At 50.7% G+C, this 19,472-nt stretch overlaps 1 protein-coding gene across 2 annotated transcripts; it reads right to left on the bottom strand.

Moving 5' to 3' along the window:
• Nucleotides 1-1,580: 1,580 nt before the first annotated feature.
• B9d1 (B9 domain containing 1) lies at nucleotides 1,581-9,728 on the bottom strand. 2 transcript variants are annotated; one of them, XM_004868777.3, is made up of 7 exons: nucleotides 9,519-9,726; nucleotides 7,753-7,821; nucleotides 6,236-6,347; nucleotides 4,848-4,944; nucleotides 4,407-4,469; nucleotides 2,269-2,336; nucleotides 1,581-1,884 (listed from the first exon to the last, which is right to left on the bottom strand). In XM_004868777.3, the coding sequence occupies exons 1-7, from the start codon at nucleotides 9,579-9,581 to the stop codon at nucleotides 1,742-1,744; spliced, it is 615 nt and encodes a 204-aa protein (XP_004868834.1). In that variant the 5' UTR covers nucleotides 9,582-9,726; the 3' UTR covers nucleotides 1,581-1,741. The 2 variants fall into 2 exon arrangements, with proteins under 2 accessions (XP_004868834.1, XP_021103236.1); XM_021247577.2 differs by lacking the exon at nucleotides 7,753-7,821 and having other exon boundaries at nucleotides 9,519-9,728.
• Nucleotides 9,729-19,472: the final 9,744 nt, after the last annotated feature.

Below are 19,472 nucleotides of genomic sequence, written 5' to 3'. Positions count from 1 at the left end.
CATACATAGACATAGCTAGATGATAGATACATAGAAGATAGACAAGAGGCCAAAAAATGGAGGGCCTCAGGGATTCCTGCCTGTAGTTTCCTGAGGCCAATGCAGCCATCTTGTGGGGGGGCACTTTGCAACTGTGAAGAGCCAGAGGGCAGAGGCCTCTTGTGTATTTCTGAGTGAGGAAACTTAGGAATTAGAAAAGTGCTATCTCTGGAGGAGTGGGTTGTGGTGGAACCAGGTGGGAGGTCTTCGAGGAGGGGTGGGAAGGGTCCTGGAGGGCTGGACAAGAGGTGTGGAGGGTTTTCTGAGGGAAATACAGCTGGGCTCTGGGCAGAGTGAGGGCCTCTGTGTTACGCCAGGGATGGAAGGTGGGCCAGCCAGTACTCTGCAAGCTTAGGCAGGTGGAGCAGTGGGTAAGAAGTTCCCAGCAGGGCTGAGGTTTTGGACAGGTGCCATACAGGAAAGGAGGGTTCCACGGAACTTATAGATGAGTGCATGTAATGACAACCGGTATTAAACAGGTAGAAGCCAGCAAGGGAAGAGTTGATGACTGGCAAAAAGGGGAAGGCTGGTGGCTTGGAGGTCTTGGAGAGACTGTGGATTGAGGGTCCCAGAGAAGGACCTACAAGGAAAGGAGTGGTCTGGGAGAGGGATCCCTAGATCTCTTAAGATGATGCAGTGGCTGGTAACAAGCAACTCCGAACCTGGAAATGGATGGCTACAAGGTAGAGATTAACGTCAATCCAAGTGAAGAAATAGAAGCCAAGTTGTTGGAGGGATCATTCATGTGGGCTGCAATGCCACCATGAATAGCTGGAGAAAAAGCAAGGTAGGCATGTTGGTGACACAGATGATGACCAGTGTGGTTTGATGGCTGGGGCTGCTGGAAGCTAGGCTGAAGAAGTGGTCTGGAAATGCTGAAGGACAAAGACACACCCCATTTCTGGGGCCATGGTGCATGGGAATGGGAGGGTAAAAGTGCTGCCCAAGAGTGGTATAGGGGACAGGGCAGCTTCAGAGATGGTCAGAATGTAGGAATTTTGCTGAGGCCAGACCAGGAGTTCCAGAATACACAGTGATGGGGCAAGGGATGGGGGTGCCCCTCAAGATAAAGGACATAAGAGAGTCTGTTCAGCAACTTGCTTAGGGCATGGTCCAGTAAGAGGCCAGAGCCTTGCACAGTGGTTTGTAGCCTGGCATCCTGCTGAGGACTCTCAGCCAGGGACAGCTGTACTAAGGGAAGCTCTGTGGCAGGCTGGGGGGCTCACCTGAGGCTGTAGAAAGGGAAGTTGTAGGACATGACTTGCCAGGGTGTGCATGGAGAAGGTAAGAAGGCTTCATCTCAGGCCTTCCTGTTGTAGTGCCACAGGCACCTGTGTGCAAGTGGCCCGGAATCCTCACAGATGCCAAGGTGTTGGGCCATGGGGCTTATCAATGCTCTCACCCTGGCGCAACCGAGTTTTGGGGGCTCCTGCAGCTTCCACCCAGCACAATGCTCCACAGGGCTGGAGATGAGGCAGGGTCTTGGAGGCCTGCTCCCATGTGGAGATAGCGGTGGCACAGGGAAGAGAAAGCAGCCCCACTTGGTTCTCTGAAAAGTAACTTTATTACATAAAACTATTTTGTTGTCCCCAAACGCTCCACAGCACCAGGCTGCACTTCAGGGTGATGGGTGAGTGGCTGACTCCAGAAAGAAGTCCTTGAGTAACGGGGCTGCCCAGCTGCCCAGCCAGACTGAGTGTCTTCACCCAGAGATGCCTTGGGGCAGGCTGGGCCCCGGGATACCATGTGTGTCTGCAGGCCCCGTGTCGTAGCCCAGCTTCCTCATGTCCTTGGTCACCACGTTGAAAAGGAGGGTAACAAAGCCCTGAGAGCGGACTCGGGTCACTGGGGACAGACGGATAGCATTAGCCAGGCTGTGCTGGGGCAGACCCAGGGTGCTTTGGCTATCTCTCAGCCTCAGTACTCTCTTCTGTGAAATGGGATGACAGTGCTTTGCCCATATCCCTCACTGGGCAGTCAAGAGACAACATACAGTGGGACAAATAGACATGCAAACCCTCTGCTCCAACTAGGTACTCACCTGGAAGGTGCTCTGAAAAAATTCTTGGGCCATCTCCTCTCCTATAGTACCAGGTCCCAGATGCCTGGCAGTTTCTTGGCCTTCACCCCCACCTACTTCCTGGGCTCCTGGGTACTAGGGCCTCCCAAGTCCCTCTCCAGGCTGCAGCTTGCCTCTGAACTGGGGTGGGGAGGGGCATCATGCTTTACCTTCCCGGCCTTCGCCCTGCGCCAGCACCTTTGGGTCTGTGTACTCAGGCCGTCGTCCCATGAACCAGCTGGGGACACAGGAGAACATCTGTGAGCAGGACCCAACTGGGGGATTCCTGGCATCAGACACTGGACATGGCCCTCTAGTACTCATGGCAATATAATGTGCTTCCTGTGCCCTGAGGACAGGCACCAGCACTCTCCATGTGCTGCCTTCCACAGGCTCTCAGGGCAGGACCGGAGACCACAGTGATGGAGGGGTGCTCACTGACTCCCAGTGGGTGGGCAGAGCCACCACCTCTATGTGTCTCAGTTTCCCCATCATGGAACAAGGCTCTTCGCAGGTGGCTGTGAGGACTGAGGCCTAGGGTGCAACCTCTATTGTGGGGGCAGATTCCATCCTCGCCACCATCTTCGCTAGGTCTGCACGCAGAGTGGTTTGCTCATCGGGCTGAGAAGACAGATTGTTCAGGGGAGGATGTTCCAGGTAAGGGCCCACTGGGCTAAGCATCAAGGCAGGTAAGGAGCAGGCAGATGGGAAGCAAGCAGGGGAGAGGCCACAAAGCCAGCAGAACACTGTAGTAATCTGGCTGAATTTAACCATAAATGCAAAGGAGTGTGTATGGGGCTTGGAGCATATACCATCTTACTTGCCATGTGAAGACTAGGTTGGAGGGCTATAGTAGTCTAAGAGCTCCCAGAGATATCAGGTGCTTGTTCCTGGAAACCGAACGCAACCTTATTTGGAAAGAGATTCTTTGCAAGTGTCATTAAATTAAGGATTTTACACTGTGGAGGTTATCCTAGATTATCCTTGATCATCTGGAATAATCTTAGTGATACTCTATCAGAGATAGTACTAATGTAATCACAGTCCTCATGGAAGGATGCAGAGGGAGATGTGACACACATAGAGGAGGAGGCATGTGACCAAGGAGAGATCCACCCATAACCCAAGAAAAGTGGGCAGCCACAGGAAGCAGAAAGAGGCAGGAGCAGAGTCTTTCCCTGAGCCTCCTGAGGGAACACAATCCTCCCAGCATCCTGCTTTTGGCTGAATGGTACAGGTTTTGGACTTTTGCATATCAACTTTGTGATACTACATGCTGCCTTCACTGATCAGACACCTCCCTGGTCCTACAATCCAAGAACACATGGCTTTGCCCATTTGGGATCCTGTGTAAAGGGCTGGAGATGCCCGGGCACTGAGCTGCCATCCTAGGCACAGGCTAGAAGCCTGCCTGTATGTCCTCCATCTTTCAGCATGAAGTCCTTTTCTCAGAGACCTCTCATTGCAAGGCCCAAACTCCTTCCCTGGGGTGTGGGATGTGAAGCAAGGAAAATACTATGGCAGGATGGACATATGGGCTCTCAAAGCCCATCCCCCTTCCCTAAGCCCACAGAGACGACCTGACCACTGCTTCCCACACAGCTCCAGGGATGGGCACTGTCACTTTTGGTGACATTGACCCGGGGCATCTGGCTAAGAAGCCCTTTCCCATCTAGTGGCCTCCCAGAGGGGCTTCTAGGGACAGTGGGCACCTAAACTGTTTGGCTGATGCCAGTAGAGAATGCTGTCCTTCCCCTCTGCAGGTCTCAGAGTTCAGTGTGGCTTCTTGGGCTCTTATCTGTCCCTTCACCCAGCAGGGTTCTAACCAGGTCTCACTCCTTGATACTGACCAGGCTTGCAGGGAGAAGTGGTGACTCAAGTCAGTCACCTGGGGCCTGCTGGCCCTCCAGGCTCCTACTTGGAAGTCATAAGGGGTAAGAGGGCTTCCTGCTGGCAGCCTGCTACAGGCATGTGTTCCCTGAGCCCTCTCATAGGCCCTGTATCCCGGCCCAGGCCCGTCTCCCTGGTCTCCCCACTCCCTACCCCACCCTAGTCTCCTAGTTTATCACTTACTGGCCACAGTGACTTCCTGATTACTTCTGATGCTAACCTCATGTTTTCCTCAGGGCTAAGGAATCCCAGGGACTCTGAGCAGCCCCAACCCCAGGCCCCAGTTCCATTTGTCCTCAGGAGGCAGAACAGCCTGAAGGCCTGGTAAGGTCTCCAAGCACATCACAAGGGCCAGAATGTGACAGCCATTCCAAGAAGATTAGAAGGAGCTGCCGGGGGCTTCACATAGAACTCTCACCTTGTGAACTTCTGCAGTTTAGACGTAGACTCTGGCACAAACATAGGGATGGTCCTTTTGTGCCTAAAACAAATATTTTCACACACAACATGTGCTCAGTAGTAGGAAAGTGATGTGCTTTCATAGCCTCTGACAGTGTGCTGGGACCCACACAGACCAAGTGTGTGGCTGCGGCCTGCAGAGGGCAGAGTCTAGGAGAGTCTTTTTCTCAGGGTCTGCTCCCTCCCCTCCCCATCTGGGGTCTGGGTGACACTGGGAGCCTGCATGTGGGCCTCTTCCCAGATCTGGGCCACACCCACCATACTCCAGGCTGAGCTGTCCAGGCTCAGGGCATTCCAAGGCATTCCCAGCCTGAGCCCAAGATGCCCTGCCAAGTGATGGTGCCCAGTCTCCAGGACAGCATGGCCCAGAAAGGGACAAGGGGTCAGGGTGACAACCTACCGGCCAGGTGAGAAGGGCACATGCACTGCCCCATAGCCTCGGACCACGTCATTCCCAAACATGTCTGGTCCATACACACTGAGCACGATCTGTGGCCCTTGGAAAGGACAAGGCTGGGGTCAGCATGTGCGGAAGCCATGAAGGGTGCAGGTAAAGAACAGGATATCCAGCAGAGTCCCAGGACAGCATTCAAGGCCTGGGACAGTGGTGGGCTCCAGGGAGGCACACAGAGGGCTCCTTCCCTTCCTGCAACTTCCTGTGGCTCTGCTACTGCCCAGGCAGGCACTCTCTACAAATCATAGCAGGGGAGAAAGAGCCACAGTGTTGTCCCAGCTCTATCGTTTGATGGGCACAGAAAGCACCTCTGGAGCCCTATGGCAGGCACTGGCCCCTGAGCTGACAAGGGTCTGCTACCTGCTCTCTGTGCCTCCTCTGATGGAAGTGGTCACACTCAGGTGTGCAGAGCACAGCTCATGGGACCAGGGTGGAGGGGGCCTATTCAGGGGTTTTCTTAGACAGAGAGATAGCAAGGCATTCCAGGTATTTCCCTTTGAAATATTAACAGGTACATCCATTTCCCATTAACATCAAGGTCCTTCACCTTAACACTAAGGTCCTTAACTGGGTGCCTCCACCTCATTAGTTTCTATGTCCTTTATGTGTAGGGAGATCACAGTCTGAGGTGATAAGTGAGGCCCCAGGAGGGGCTGGGAACCAGCTTGCCAGGCTCCTTATCCTGCAGCCCTTATTGAATGACCTCAGATTAAGTTATGTAATCTCTCTGCATCTTAGCTTCCTCACCTCTGAAACCCTTAGAATAGTGCTTCCGCCTAGTTTTTTTTTTTTTTTTTTTTTTTTGGTACCAGGGATCGAACTGGGGTCCTTGTGCTTGTGCAGCAGGCGGCAAAACCAACTGAGCTAAATCCCCGGCCCCCTCTGCCTAGTTTTAATAGCTGAATATTTTCATCATCATTCAATTCAAAATGTTTCCTAATTTCATTATTATTTCTTCTTCGCCATATGGGCTATTTTTAGAAGTGATTTTCTTATTTTTCAAACAGATGGAGATTTTTTTTCACCATCCTTTTGTCATTGGCTCCTAGCTTTAATTTCATTATAATCAAAGAAAACACTCCCCAGAAGCCAGGAGTGGTGGCACATACCCATAATCCCAGCACTCAGAAGAATGAAGCAGGAGGATTGTTTCGAATTCCAGGCCAGCCTGGGCTACATAGTGAGTTCAAGGCCAGCCTATCTCAAAAATAAAAGGTCCCAGATAATGGGTAGTGATGCTTTGAATGTGGCCAGTGGTGTGGGATGAGTGACAGGCTCATTTGGGGATGCCACAGGAGAGCTCCAGCCCCCCACCCCGCAGGCTGCAGACTCACAGCCATAGGGGTTGGTGCTCTTAAAGGTGACATCGATGGGGAAGTTCCACACCAGGGCTCGACGCACATCTTGGCTCTTGGAAGTGATCTGTGAGATTCCCTCCTCCAGACCCTGTGGGACAATGACAGTGACAGCTGGTCTGAGTTCCAGGTGGCCATACTCCCTCCCTTTACCTTGGGGAGGCAGTTGAGAGGGCTTTTTTCTCAACCATCTTCTACCGAGACCTACACTGTAAAACAAAAAGATCTAAGAGATAACAGAGCACCTCTTAGGTCTGGAAAGTTAATGCATTATCTTACCAAGGTGTGACAACACCAGAGCCAGACTTCCCCCAGGCACAGGCGCTTCTCCCCTCTGCTCCTAGAAGGTTCATAGATCTGCCCCATACCTCCCTATATGTTTTCAGCCCTCTTCCCCTCACCCTGTTCACTGGGCATCCTGCCTTCCTGCTGCTCCTCAAACATGCCAGGCATATCTGTGCCTCAGGGCCTTTACACTCTCTGCTCCTTTGCCCCAGAAAGTCTTCCCCACAGATTTCCACGTGACTTATTCCCTCCCTTCCTTCAGATCTTTACTTAAAAGCAGCCTTCTCATGGGGCCTTCCTAGCCCACCCTATCCAGCATCCAGCATCCAGCCTCCCTCATGTCCCTCACAGCTCTTGCTTGCTAACTTCATTCTTCCTCCAGGACTTACCATTAGCTAACCTAACGGAATATGTACTAATTATCCATCTCCCCCAAGAATGTGTTCTCTCAGATGACAAGGATTTTTGTCTGGCTTTGGTCACCATGGTTATCCTCAACATCCAGAAGACTCAATTATAGTTATTCAATGAATGGCTGATGGAAAATAAGTATTATTAGGTCAGCTGTACAGATTAAGAAACTGAGGCTCAGAAAGGTCACACAAGTTGGGCCCTTACTTCCCAAACTGCTCTAAGGATTAAATAAGTACTTTGCAAACAGTAAAGCATGATGTCAACTGAGGTCTTCACTTTCACCTCTCTCCAGGTGGAGGCCTTGGACTGAGAGCCCCTGAACTGTCCCAATTCTCTGGCGCTCCACAATACCTCTGGGGAGAGGACTGGCCCCATGCATCTACAGCTTAGCCAATTCCTGGCTGGCTCTCTGGGGCCTGCCCACACATCCCTGCTGGCTGCCATGTGCCAGTTCATAGGAAAGACTATGTGAGGGAGTGTAGACTGGGAGACGCATCAGGGACCCCGGTGGTGGCTGTGTTCTCTGTACCAGCTTCATCAGGAACAATTTCATGTTTAGGTACCCTCTAAACTCAGTGTCTACCTCTCAGTCGGTTCTGGAAGGAGGGGAAGGTTGTGACAGTCACCTTCAGAGACCTTGACAGTGAAAAGGCCAGGAATGGGGCCAGGGATTTAGCTCAGTGGTTCCGCCGCCTGCGTCACAACCTCACAAGCGCAAGGACCCAAGTTCGATCCCCAGTACCAAAAAAAAAAAAAAAAAAGGCCAGGAATAAAGTAGACCCAAGAGCCCAGCTTACCGCTGTGGGGGCCCAGTCCTGGCCGTACACAAAGCAGTACTTGCAGTAGAGGTCATCGTACTCTGGAAACTGCAGAGAAAGGATATAGAAATTCTGTTCCCTGGGACTCAAGTTGAGACTCATGTATTGGCTAGGCAGGAGCAGCTGACAGGAATTTTGAACATGAGGTACCTGGGAACCTAGACATGGGGGCATCTGTGGGAGAGACCCAGTTGCTACTGCCCCAGGGCCTCTCTGCTCAGGCTATGCATTTTTAAATTTTTTTTTTTTTTTGAGACAAGGCTTGCTATGTAGTTCAGGTTGGCTTTGAACTCACTGTGTAGCCCAGGCTGGCCTCAAATGTATGGTGATCTTCCTGCTGGGATTACAGGCATGTACCACCATGCCTGGCTTCTGCCTTCTATCTTATATGCCCTTCCCATCTTACTATCCTCTCATCCTTCTGCTCATCCTTCAAAACACACCCTTCACAGAGCCTGCCCTGACTCCCAGGGTCACCTCTTGGCTCCTTCAGGCTCTGTGCTTTCCTCTATCAAGGCACTGAATACCTGTGTCTATGTCTGTCATCCCCATCAGACTGTGAAGAGGAAACAAGTTTCATGGTTTTCTGTGTCTGCCACAAGGGTGAGCACAGATGAGGGAACAGTGCTGGCGTGAAAGGTCAGAGAACCCAGGAAGCCATAAGAACATAGAGCATAAGCATGGTGGAGCTTAGGGCTGGAGGACAGGGAACGGTCTAGAGCAGAGGGAAGAGCACTGGGGAAAGAAGGTGCTGAAAGCACTCAGCCCAGCTGGAAGACCATCATAGGGCAGAACAGGAGAAGGGGAGGATGGTCTTGGGTACTAGGCCAAGGTGGAGGTGAACAAGGGTGGGAGCTTAGAGCAGTATCCCTGGTGAATGAGGAAGGCACAAGACTCCTACTGAGCATCAGGCCTGGGAGAGCTGTACTTAAACCATCTTCATCAAATCTCACACTAATACAAGAATAATGAGGCTCATGTCCAACAAACAGCCTGGAAGGACAATGCAGCAAAGTGATACCTATCAGACAGACTTGGGCTCAAATTCCAACTTCGCCACTTCCTTTGGGCAAGTTTCCTCAGCCATAAGGACCTTAGCACCATCTGCCTTGAAAAAGTTTCTATGAGGATAGAGCAGGGCAGAACGCTGAGTTTTGCACATAGTGAGCACCTGGCGGAGACTGGGTTATATTTATAATAAATGGTCCTTGTAGACCGGATAGTGAGTACTGTCCCTTCAGTCTTACAGGTACATTCTCCCTGAAAACAGTCAAGGCCATCACCATCGTTGGATCAGAATAACCCAAATATCCCAGTTCTAATCCAAGTTCAAGGATGGGGATTTGGCGAGCATGGCACTCACTGCACACAGTACAGACGCCCTAGACAGTCGTTTAAGGACGAGGCCCTGTGTGCCCGCCCAGCTTCCGCTCCTCCCGTTACTCGCTGGAAGCTCCTGCCAGTGACTCAACCACGTGGACACGATCCAAGCCCGGGTCCACAGGCTTAGCCAAATGTGAACTCGGTACCAGCTCAACCTCCTGAGGTGTTTCCACAACGGCACATTGAGGCTAAGGATCTCCAGCAACCTGGCACCATGCCCCTCGGTGCCGTTCTCCCCCGCCTAACCCAGAAGCTTGGAGGAATGACACGGCCTTCTATAAGCCACGAAGCAGGCCTCGGGGTTGGGGAAGGGCCTTGGAGGTGACTGGGAACGGGCCCTGGCGGAGTCCGCGTCTGCTTACCTTGGCGCTCTCCACTTGCCCATTGACCATGAGCAGGAAGACACTGGGATTGGTCGCGGCCATGGCAAAGGCTCAGGAGGCTCACCTCGGCCCCTCGCGTGGTTGCTAAGAGGTACTGGGGTCGCTTTGGAAACAGACGGCGCGGCGCGCGGGACACATTTCTTATCCCTGCGATTTTGCGAAAGGGTGCGCGAGGGTGGCGGCACGCAAGCGTAGTTAGAAGCTGAGGTCATCAGGGCGGGACTTTGTGGGGGTGGGACCAGATGGGGCGGGGCTACACTAGCCCACATCTCCCTTGAGGATACTAGGACCTTCCCTCCCACTTCGTAGAACCCGACCGCATCCGATTACTCCAGCAGGAAATGTGTGCGCAGTGTGACTCAGCGCTACTTTGCTTGAAGCGCGGTAGCGGGAAAAGCTGAGTCGTGGGGAGAAGTTCCTCAGACTCAAGCCCACCTGAAGCCAAGTGTTAAAACACCCCTTAGCCACCAGGTGGCGCTGTGGCCCTGCCGGTAGGACGCAGAGGAACGCGGGTGGCGCGGCCAGCGCTACCACAGCTCGTTGCGGTTTAACTCCCGGCGCTGAGAAGGGGCCTCAGGTTGGGCCAAGAAGCTCCCTGCCTCAGGTTAAGGGCATGTGTCTGGGTGGCTTTTGAGACCCTTGCCTCCGAAAATGTTTCGGCCTCAAGAATTGCCTCCTGGCCTCAAGAATCCCTATACGGAAGTCACTTCTCATTGTGAAGCTGGGGAAACAGCCCCACGGAGGCGCGGCAAGTCACCCAGTGCTCCGGCGAACTGCTGAGCAGACTCATGTCGTGACTCTCTTCGTTACTCCCTGGCCACCACTACCCCACTCGTGGGCGTCACGGCTTCTGTTAACACGTGGATGGAGCTACTCTTAGCGCTCAACATTTGTATTTGCAAATTCATTCTTGTCATAATTCGGGCTGAAGCTTGCCTCCCCCGCTAGACTGCCAGCTCCAAGAGCCCAGGAGCCGCATCAGTCTTGCATCTTTGTTGCCTGGCACATAGTAAGCCCTCAGTAACTACATTTTAAATGAATGCACACTTGAACATATCTTCATTTAAAAAGAAAATTGAACTCAGTGCCTTTGAACATCCTCAGCCCTTTTTATTTTTTATTTTGAGACAGGATCTTGCTAAATCTCTAAGTTGACCAGGCTGAGCTCGAACTTGTTTTCCTCCTACCTGTCTCCAGAGTGCTGGAGGCTTGTGCCCTCGAGCCCTGCTGAACACAACTGCATTTCACGGGGGAGGAAACTGAGATTCAGACAGGGAAGGTGTCTTGGACACAGTTCAGAAGCAGTTCAGTAAGCCGAGTTTGGATTCACACCCAGGACTTCACAAGCTAAAGACCCTCACTACCTCCTCTGCCTTCTCCTAGCCACTCCAGGCCCAAGGGTGCCTGTTGGTGCAGGTGTCAAAGGAGACTTTGAGACCCCATCTCTAAGCCAGGAAATGAAGGGGTGCATGGGTATGCAGGCTACAGCGAGGCTGGGCCTCCAGGTCCTCTACCCTGCAGCAAACAGGTGCCAGCTTGGGAGCAGACAAGGGGACCCAACAGCCACCTATGCAGGAGAGACGTGGGGTTACAGCCCAGCCTGAACCCACTGCACCCCCCCCCCGGGTGAGTAAGGGTGCCTGGTTGGGGAGGGGACTGTAGGCAGCTAGCACTCACACACATCTGGCAGGAGCGGCTGTGGGGGCCTGATAGGTTGGAGATCCTGCGTGTCCAACACATTGCACAGGGAAGGACCTGTTTGCCTCCCCTGGACCTTGCTCATACTCCCCTGCTACCCCTCACACTCTCTTCCCAGTTAAAATGCTTTCTCCCACAGATTGTGCCAGCCTCACCCAACTCTTTCCTTCTTGTAGGCTCAGTATTGCACAAAAATTAGTTTTCAGCAAAAATGCTTGTGTTAGCAAATAATGGAATGCACCCAGCAGCTTAGAACCTGGCTACATTGAAGGCTGCTCCACTTTCAAATAGGATGTGATGGGGAAGTCTAATCAAGGAGCAGGAAGCTTGGGGGTGGCCCTCAGGAATGCAGATTAAGTCTGATCTCTGGATGCTGGGGAGTGGGGGACCCCAGAGCAGGAGTGAGGATGGCCAATCCCAACTCTTCTGAGTTTAGTGGCATGAGAAGGGACTTGAGGGGAGGGAGTCTTGAGTTTGCTCAGGGCCTGCTGGAGTCCTCACCACCACCTCTGGTGGGCTGACGAGGGCCCTGGTGCATTGCAAGCCCTTGGACAGACTGTCCCTCAGGTTGGGACAGTCAGGTTGCAGCAGAAAGGCATCTTTGCAGACACTGTGTGCAGTGATCTCAGCAGGATACAGTACAGCTCTTGAGGTGAGGGATAGGGATCTGTGCAGGGTGAGGACAGACCCTCAGGCGGGGCTGTTTCTTGGGCTTGCACCAGCCCAGCTTGCCTGCTTGTTACCAATGCCACACTTTCCTGTCTGCTAGCCAAGGTCGCCCGTCCCCGGCTGCCAACCTGGGCCTCTTCCTGCTCTCCATGACACTCTTCATTCACACTTCACTCTTAGTCTAACCCCATCTTCCTGGACTCTCACACAGTACCCTCTGGAAAGCTTTATGCCACTGACATCCAAGACACGTGGAGCAGGCAGGAGAGTGGTGGATGAGGCAGTGCCCAGCGCCAGCCATCAGCACGGGGTGGGGGCTGGAGGCTGAGCAGGCACACCACACCTGTTCCCTCTGCCTGGCCATAGCCAGCCTGTTGGGGTATGGGCAGGGACTCTGGGGATTCCTCTCCAAGGTTCTCAGCTTCTCCCCAGCGCCTGCCTCCCCTAGCTCAGCGCTTCTCACTGCTGTCAACCATCCCTGGTCCCTGCTGATAGCAGGTCCAAACCCTTGGCCCCAGCAGAGCTGCCAGGGAGGAAAAACCTGAGTGGCCAGAGGGATGGGCAACACAGCTCTGCTAAGAGCTGGAGGCTTTACCGGGTGAGTCAAGGCTGGGCCACTTAATCTAGAGCCCTCAGGTCCTCTTGAAGATAGGAGCAGCTCCCTCATGCTGGACTTGATGTCACAAGTTGATCTGGGTCCAGGGCCACATTGAAGTGGGAATGAGGGCAGCTGTGGAGATAGGTAGAGGGGAGGTAGAAAGATGGGGGACACCCTCTTGGACTCCTTCTCCATCACCCTGCCCAGACCCTGCACTCACCTGCCAAAGCAGTTGGCATCCATGAGCACCCATTCTGGGGAGCTGAGGGCCCGCTTGCAGTGGTAGTGATTGTTGAGGAAGATCTTCACCTGCCAAGGCCACATGGCTGGGCCTTTCCTGCTATACGCTTCGGCCAGCCTGGGCCCTGCACTTTGGGAAAATAAGGCCTCTGAAAGTTACCTAACCTCTCAGAGTTTCGAGTTTCTTCCTCATACCCTGAGAGCTGTTGTGAGGATTAAATGTGATGATATATGTCTTGTGTAAGGGTCAGGGTGAACGGATGTCGCTTGAGACCCCTGCAGTAGGTCCCAGCCTCCCGTGAGCCACCACAGCACTGGATAAAGGTTAAAGAATAGACGGAATGGGACTTATAGTGAAGCTGAGTCTGGGGTCCTGATCAATGCTGCACTAGGCAACAAAGACAAAAGCCCCCAAGTGCATCCAGTATTTATTGAATACAGTCGTGAAAAGGAATAGGGAGCTAGGGAGCTTTGAAGTCGTCTAGTGAATTACTGCTAAACGCCTGGCATGATGGTGCCAGGTAGGGCTGTTAGGGAGTAGGCACTGCTTATCTTGCTAGGAGAGAAGAAACGGGTACTGGGACCAGGCGCAATTAACAAGCACTCCACAAGATCAGTGAGATATCAGGGGAAAGGATTTTAATTGGGGTCACACTGACCTTAGCTGCACATAATTCAACAGGGCCCTGCTACTTCACAGACCAGGACTTAGGCCTCGGTGACAGCCATTAGCAAAGGAGCAATACTAGCCCAATTCTGCTACCTGACATGCCCATTTGAGTCACACAGGCCTTCAGTGTGACTCCTGATTTAGGGAAGGCAAGAAGCACGTGCCACTCATAGCCCACTGGTACTGGGCAGGGATGTCTCCTACAGTCTTGTACTGTATTTAGAATATTCTGAAGTTTAATACAATTTTAGCTCTTCTTATTCCTAAATGTAGTTCTTAGGATGCTTATGTTTTTTCATGTTTCCAGGTTTGCATATGCCATTCCTTCTACCTGGCATTTCATTCTCTGCCTTATCTACCTAAAGAACTCCTATTCAGCTTTCAAAAATGAGCCTTCCTTGAACTCCTCCCATGTCCCCGCAATTTGCTCCCTACTTCCAGCTTTGCTTGCTTTTCTGTCAAGACCTGGAGCTCACTCTGCTCAGGCACCTGGGCCTCCTTTAGGGGAGCCATCCATCTGTCCTATCCTGTTAGTTGGGACCCACCTGTGGAATCTTCAAAGGTCATGCCCAGTCTGCACAGAGCTCTTCCCTGCAGGCTGGATACCTCCTCCACTGCCTGATACCTTCTCTATCCTGGTTCCAGGTTTCTATTACCCAAACCCAAGGCTGAGTTACTGGTTGTAAGAGAACTTGGATTCCCAGCCCTCCTGGCAAGCCCTCAACAGTTGCTTGCTTCTTCCCTCTGTACTTCCCCGGTCCTCTCCCACAGTTCTTTACCAAATAGTAGGAACAGCAGCAGTGGCCACATCTGTAGAGTGGCCTGGGTTTGTTCCAGCTGTGTCTGGCCTTTCCCCTGTCAGCCCAGGAAATTTAACTTCTCCAGTGCCTCCTCCCCACTGCCCCCGCAAGGCCCAAGTCACCAGGCAAAAAGGGAACTTGCCTGCAGAAGAGGAAGCTTCCATAGCAGGACCTGAGCTCAGATTCATGGTGGGCAGCTCTAGGCATGCTGCTTACAGACTTTGGTACTTTTGGGCTCTGCAGATCCCACTCCCAGGATGCCATTCTAGTTACAGGGAACTCCTCCTATCTGCCCACAAAGCTCTGAGCAGCCATTGCTACAGGGCTCCTCACAGCAACACAAGACCAGTGCGCCACCTCCTTCATGGATAGGGAGGCTGAACCTTAGAGGGCGTGATTTCCCAAGATCACAGTGAGTCGGAGGCAGAGCCAGGACTTGGACCAGGGTCTCTGGGACTTCAAGTCCCCAGATCATTCCTCCTCACCCTTTGGGTCTTTCCTCCTAGCTCTTCATGTTGGCTCTCCAGTGGAGGGCCCCCACCTGCAAGGCCTGTGGTTCCCTGCAGCTATGGCACAGGCCAGGTGCATGGCCAACTTGCATAAGCATGGCCAAGTTACACCCTTCATCACCTGTCCTTAACAGCTCCTGCTGGCTCTTCCTGATGCGGCCTTGTCCACCATGCACCACACAGTGCTGGGTTCCTGTGCCCACCTTCCCAACAGTGGTGAGTTCATTTCCTGGATTTCAGGGTGGAAATCCACCTGCCCTGAAACCCACTGACATCCAAGTGCACAATTCTGTAGTGTTCTGCATGTTGCATTCTCTGCACATGCTGTTCCTCCATGCTGAAATGTCCCTCTGCCCCCCAGCTCCTCAGTCACAGTCCTACCGCACCAGCATCCACTTAAGCCTCCCTGGCTGACTCAGCCCTGGGCAGAGCAGCTGCCTTGGAGTCACTAAGTGCTTGCTCAAAGGTCACATGAGTGAATGAGTGAGTGGAGGTCTTTGAGGTCAGAGTGGGAGAGAACACAGCAGAATGACCAGGTCTGGGTTTGAGGATGAGCCCAAGATGGTATGCTGGGCCCTTGGTTCCCATCCTCAGCCTGTCTCCATGTGCAATAAGGGCCTGGGATGCTCGTTCCCTGGCTCTGGCCTCAGGATCATCATTCGTAGGAGGAGAGCGTTGTTGAAACTATCTAACAGTCCTGTGAAGGACATTTAATTGAAGGGCTATGAAGATTCCTGGTCTCTCCTCACTTGGGGGTTGGGTATTCCCCTAATTCCTCAAGTTCGAAGGAAAGAATATTTATGTCATGGATATTGGCCAAGGCTAAAATCAGAGATTTATTTTTTAAATATTTTATTGTAGGCCAGGGATTAGCTCAGTGGTTCTGCCGCCTGCCTCGCAAGTGCAAGGTCCCGAGTTCGATCTCCGGTACCCCCCCCCCAATTTTTTTATTGTAGTTTTATTTGAGCACACTGTTGGGGGTAGGTGAAGTCAGAGAGCTTTACCCCATAATGATCAAGGCCTCAAGGTGTGTGGAGGGTTGAACAGAGGAGGGATATGAAGTGACTTGGGTTTTCATAGTAACTCTCTGGCTACGTTGTGGGGAACAGAGTGTGAAGGGAGAGGGGAAAGCTGGGTGGGTATGGTCATCCCGGTAGAATCACCATTTTAGTAAGTAAAAATTCAGGACAAGGGGCCTGCACTCCATTCCCAGCCACTAGCGCGCACGCACACACACACACACACACACAAACACACACACACATCCCACACAAATACAAGACCCTTGGAATACTTGATTGCTATATATATATATATATGTACATATATATATATATCAAGAATTATTTGTTATCCAAAATTAAAATTTAATGGGGCATCCTGAATTTCATCTGGCAGCCAGCCCCATATTCAGGTGCCTGGTGAAAGAAGGTGGAGATTCACAGCTGCTTTGGCATGCTCACCACTTGAGTTTGGCTGCCAGTCCTTGGAAGGGTGTTTCCCCCTGGCAGTGCCTTAGCTACCCTCACTCTGGCCCACACCCTAACTGACCCTGGACCTGCTGTGGCCCTCAGCCACTTCCTGCAGATCTGAGAGAGGAAACTGGAGAGGGAGCAGATCACAGATGGGTGCAGAGGATGATCTCACAGGAAACCAGACAAGCTGGAGTTGCCACCACACCTTGGACTTGGGGAAGCTGGTCCCTACACTGACTGCTACCTCCTCCACAATCCTTGCAGGCTTAGTGATGGGTCTTTCCCTGTGGGATGGGGAATTCTGCATCACCACACCCAGGGCACGCAGGGCAGTCCTTAGGGAATGTTCTGGGAAGGGCAATGTCAGCTCTGGAGCCAACCACAGGGGCCCTAGTTTGAATGTTTCTTGTCCCCCAAAGGATTGGTCCTCAGTGTGGTCCTAGGATGTTCAGAGACAGAGCCTTAGCTGCCCTCACTCTGGCCCACTCTGACCCTGGACCTCAGGAAGGAAGCTCTGAAGGGTATTGTCCTACTCAAATCTCCAAAGGCTTCCAGTAGCCTAAACCAGGAATCAAGCTCAGATAACCACAGTGTGTGTTTCTGTCTCTGTTTTGGAAACACATGTCTTCTAAGCTGTTTTATTTCTTGGCTTTTAAGAAGACATAGGGCACAGTGCTACAAGTACCATGATAAATGGCATCAGACTCTCGGCCTCTGCTGGGGAGGCAGCTAGGATGCAGGAGGGACTGTGGGGGAACTGGAGAGCCCGTGCCTTTTCATTGCTGGGGTTCCAGCACATTATTGCCATGTGGAAATACAGGTCTAATGTTAACAGATCTTCTGATTTTCCAGAAGAAACCAGAAATCAGGATTTTTATGACATGGTATACTCCATTTTTAACATAAGAAATAATTCTGATCTTTGAAAAAGCACCCTGTGAATCATCCTCTCACACTGCTAGTGGGTGTCTACACTGGCACAATCTCTAAAGATAGAAATTGGACATTAGCTGTTAAAGCTACAAATGTAATGCTCTAAGTTGGCACTCCTACTCTGAGTATGTTTCCTGCAGAAACACCTGCACTGTGCAATATAATGTGTACAAAAAATTTAGTGCAGCACTGTTTGCAATAGCAAAAAATTTGAACTAATCTAAATGTATACCTATAGGGTCTTGGTTAAACAGATTCCATTTGTGAAAGAATATTATATAGCTGTGAAAAAAGAATGAGGGGGGGCCGGGGATTTAGCTCAGTGGTTCCACCACCTGCCTCGCAAGCGCAAGGTCCCGAGTTCAATCCCCGGCACCAAAAAAAAAAAAAAAAAAAAAGGGAAGGGCCAGGGATTTAGCTCAGTGGTGCCACCACCTGCCTCAGAAGCACAAGGTTCCAAGTTCGATCCCTGGTACCAAAAAAAAAAAGAATGAGGGGTTTCTTAATTGGACATCTATGGCACAAGTGATAAAAACAAATGGAGAAATTGGGCTTCATCAAAATTAAAAACTCAAAAAACCCCAAAAACTTGTGTACAAAGGAAGATGTTATAAAGAAAGTGAAAAGACAACCCAAGGAAGAAAAATAAATATTTGTAAATCATGTATATGATCAGGGACTTATATAACCAGAATACATAAAGAATTCAACAATAAAACTAGGCAAATAACCCAATTAAAAATGGACAAAGAAGCTGGATACAGTGGCCCATGCCTGCAATCTCAGCTACCGGGGGCTGAGGTGAGAGGATAGAAAGTTTGAGGCCAGCCTGAGCAACCTAGCAAGAAGCCTGTTGCAAAAAAAAAAAAAAAAAAAGGACAAAGCATTTGAATAGACATTTCCCCCACAAAAGGCCATTTGGCCAATAAGTACTTGAAAAGATGCTCAACATTCTTAGTCATTGGGAAAATGCAAATCAAAACCACAAGTGCCGCAGGCATATTGGCACAGGTCTGTAACACCAGCTACTTGGGAGGCTGGGGCAGCAAGTTTGAGGCCAGCCCAGGCAATTTAGCAAGTCCTGTCTCAAAATTTAAAAAAGGGTCATGTATATGGCTCAGTACTAGAGCAAATGTGTAGCATATACAAGGCCCTGGCTTCAATCCCTAGCCCTGAAAAACAAAGCATCAAAAACCCCTACAATGACATAATACTTCACACCTACTAGACTATAATTAATAAAAAGAGGAAAATAAAAGGTGTTGGTGAGGATGTGGAGAACCTGATGAGAGTGATTAATAAATATTAAATATTCTGTGAGAGTGTAAAATGGTGCAGCTGCTGAGGAAAACAGCTTGACACTTCCTCAAAAATTAACCATATAGTTATCATGAGGCAGGAATTCCATCCCTCAGTATATACCCAGGAAAACTGAAAACATATGTCCATGCAAAAACTTGTACATTATTTATAAAGAAAAAAAAGAAAAAAAGAAACAACCTAAATGTACATCAACTGATGAACGAAACAGAAAATCATTCAGCAGAAAAAAAGAATGGAGGGGCTGGGAATTTAGCTCAGTGGTTCTGCTGCCTGCCTTGCAAGAGCAAGGTCCCGAGTTCGATCCCTAGTACCAAAGGAAAAAAAAAAAAAAGGAATGGAATACTGTTACATAATGCAACATGGATGAACCTTTAAAACTCAATGCTAAGTGAAAGATGCCAGATACAAAAGGTCACATATATGATTCCATTTACAGTACATGCCATGTCCAGAATAGGTAAATACATGTTGATTTCCATTTTTTTTTTTTTTTGGTACCAGGGATCGAACTCAGGTCCTTGCGCTTGCGCAGCAGGCGGCGAAACCACTGAGCCAAATCCCCGGCCCTACATGTTGATTTCTAATGGGTTTCTTTTTGGGGTAATAAAAATGTCCTAAAATTAGGCAGTGGCAATGGTTGCCCAACCCTGTGAATGTAGTAAAGAACACAGAACTGTACATTATAAAATAGTGAGTTTTAGGGTTTGAAATATATCTCAAAAAACTGTTTTTTTTTCCTTTGGTACTGGACATCGAACTTGGGACCTTGTGCTTGCGAGGCAGGCGCTGGAACCACTGAGCTAAATCCCCTGCCCAAAAAACTGTTATTTTTAAAGGGGTGGAGAGGCAAGGGACCTGTCCAGTTATTGACATGGGACAATCTTCAGGGAAACTGTGTATGTGACCTTTTGTACACAAAAGGGAGGTGTGTAGGACTATGTACTACACTTGAATTGCTTTTTTCTAGTGGTCACCAGGGGGTGGAATCACAGTTTTCTACTTTTTAGAATTTTTGAAC

This window comes from Heterocephalus glaber, unplaced genomic scaffold (genome assembly GCF_053883595.1).
Source record: "Heterocephalus glaber isolate CG9 unplaced genomic scaffold, H.glaber_assembly_v1.0 deba00001813, whole genome shotgun sequence".
Lineage (NCBI taxonomy): Eukaryota > Metazoa > Chordata > Mammalia > Rodentia > Bathyergidae > Heterocephalus > Heterocephalus glaber.
The sequence above is the reverse complement of the archived record's forward strand: the minus strand, read 5'-3'. Positions and strand labels throughout refer to the sequence as shown.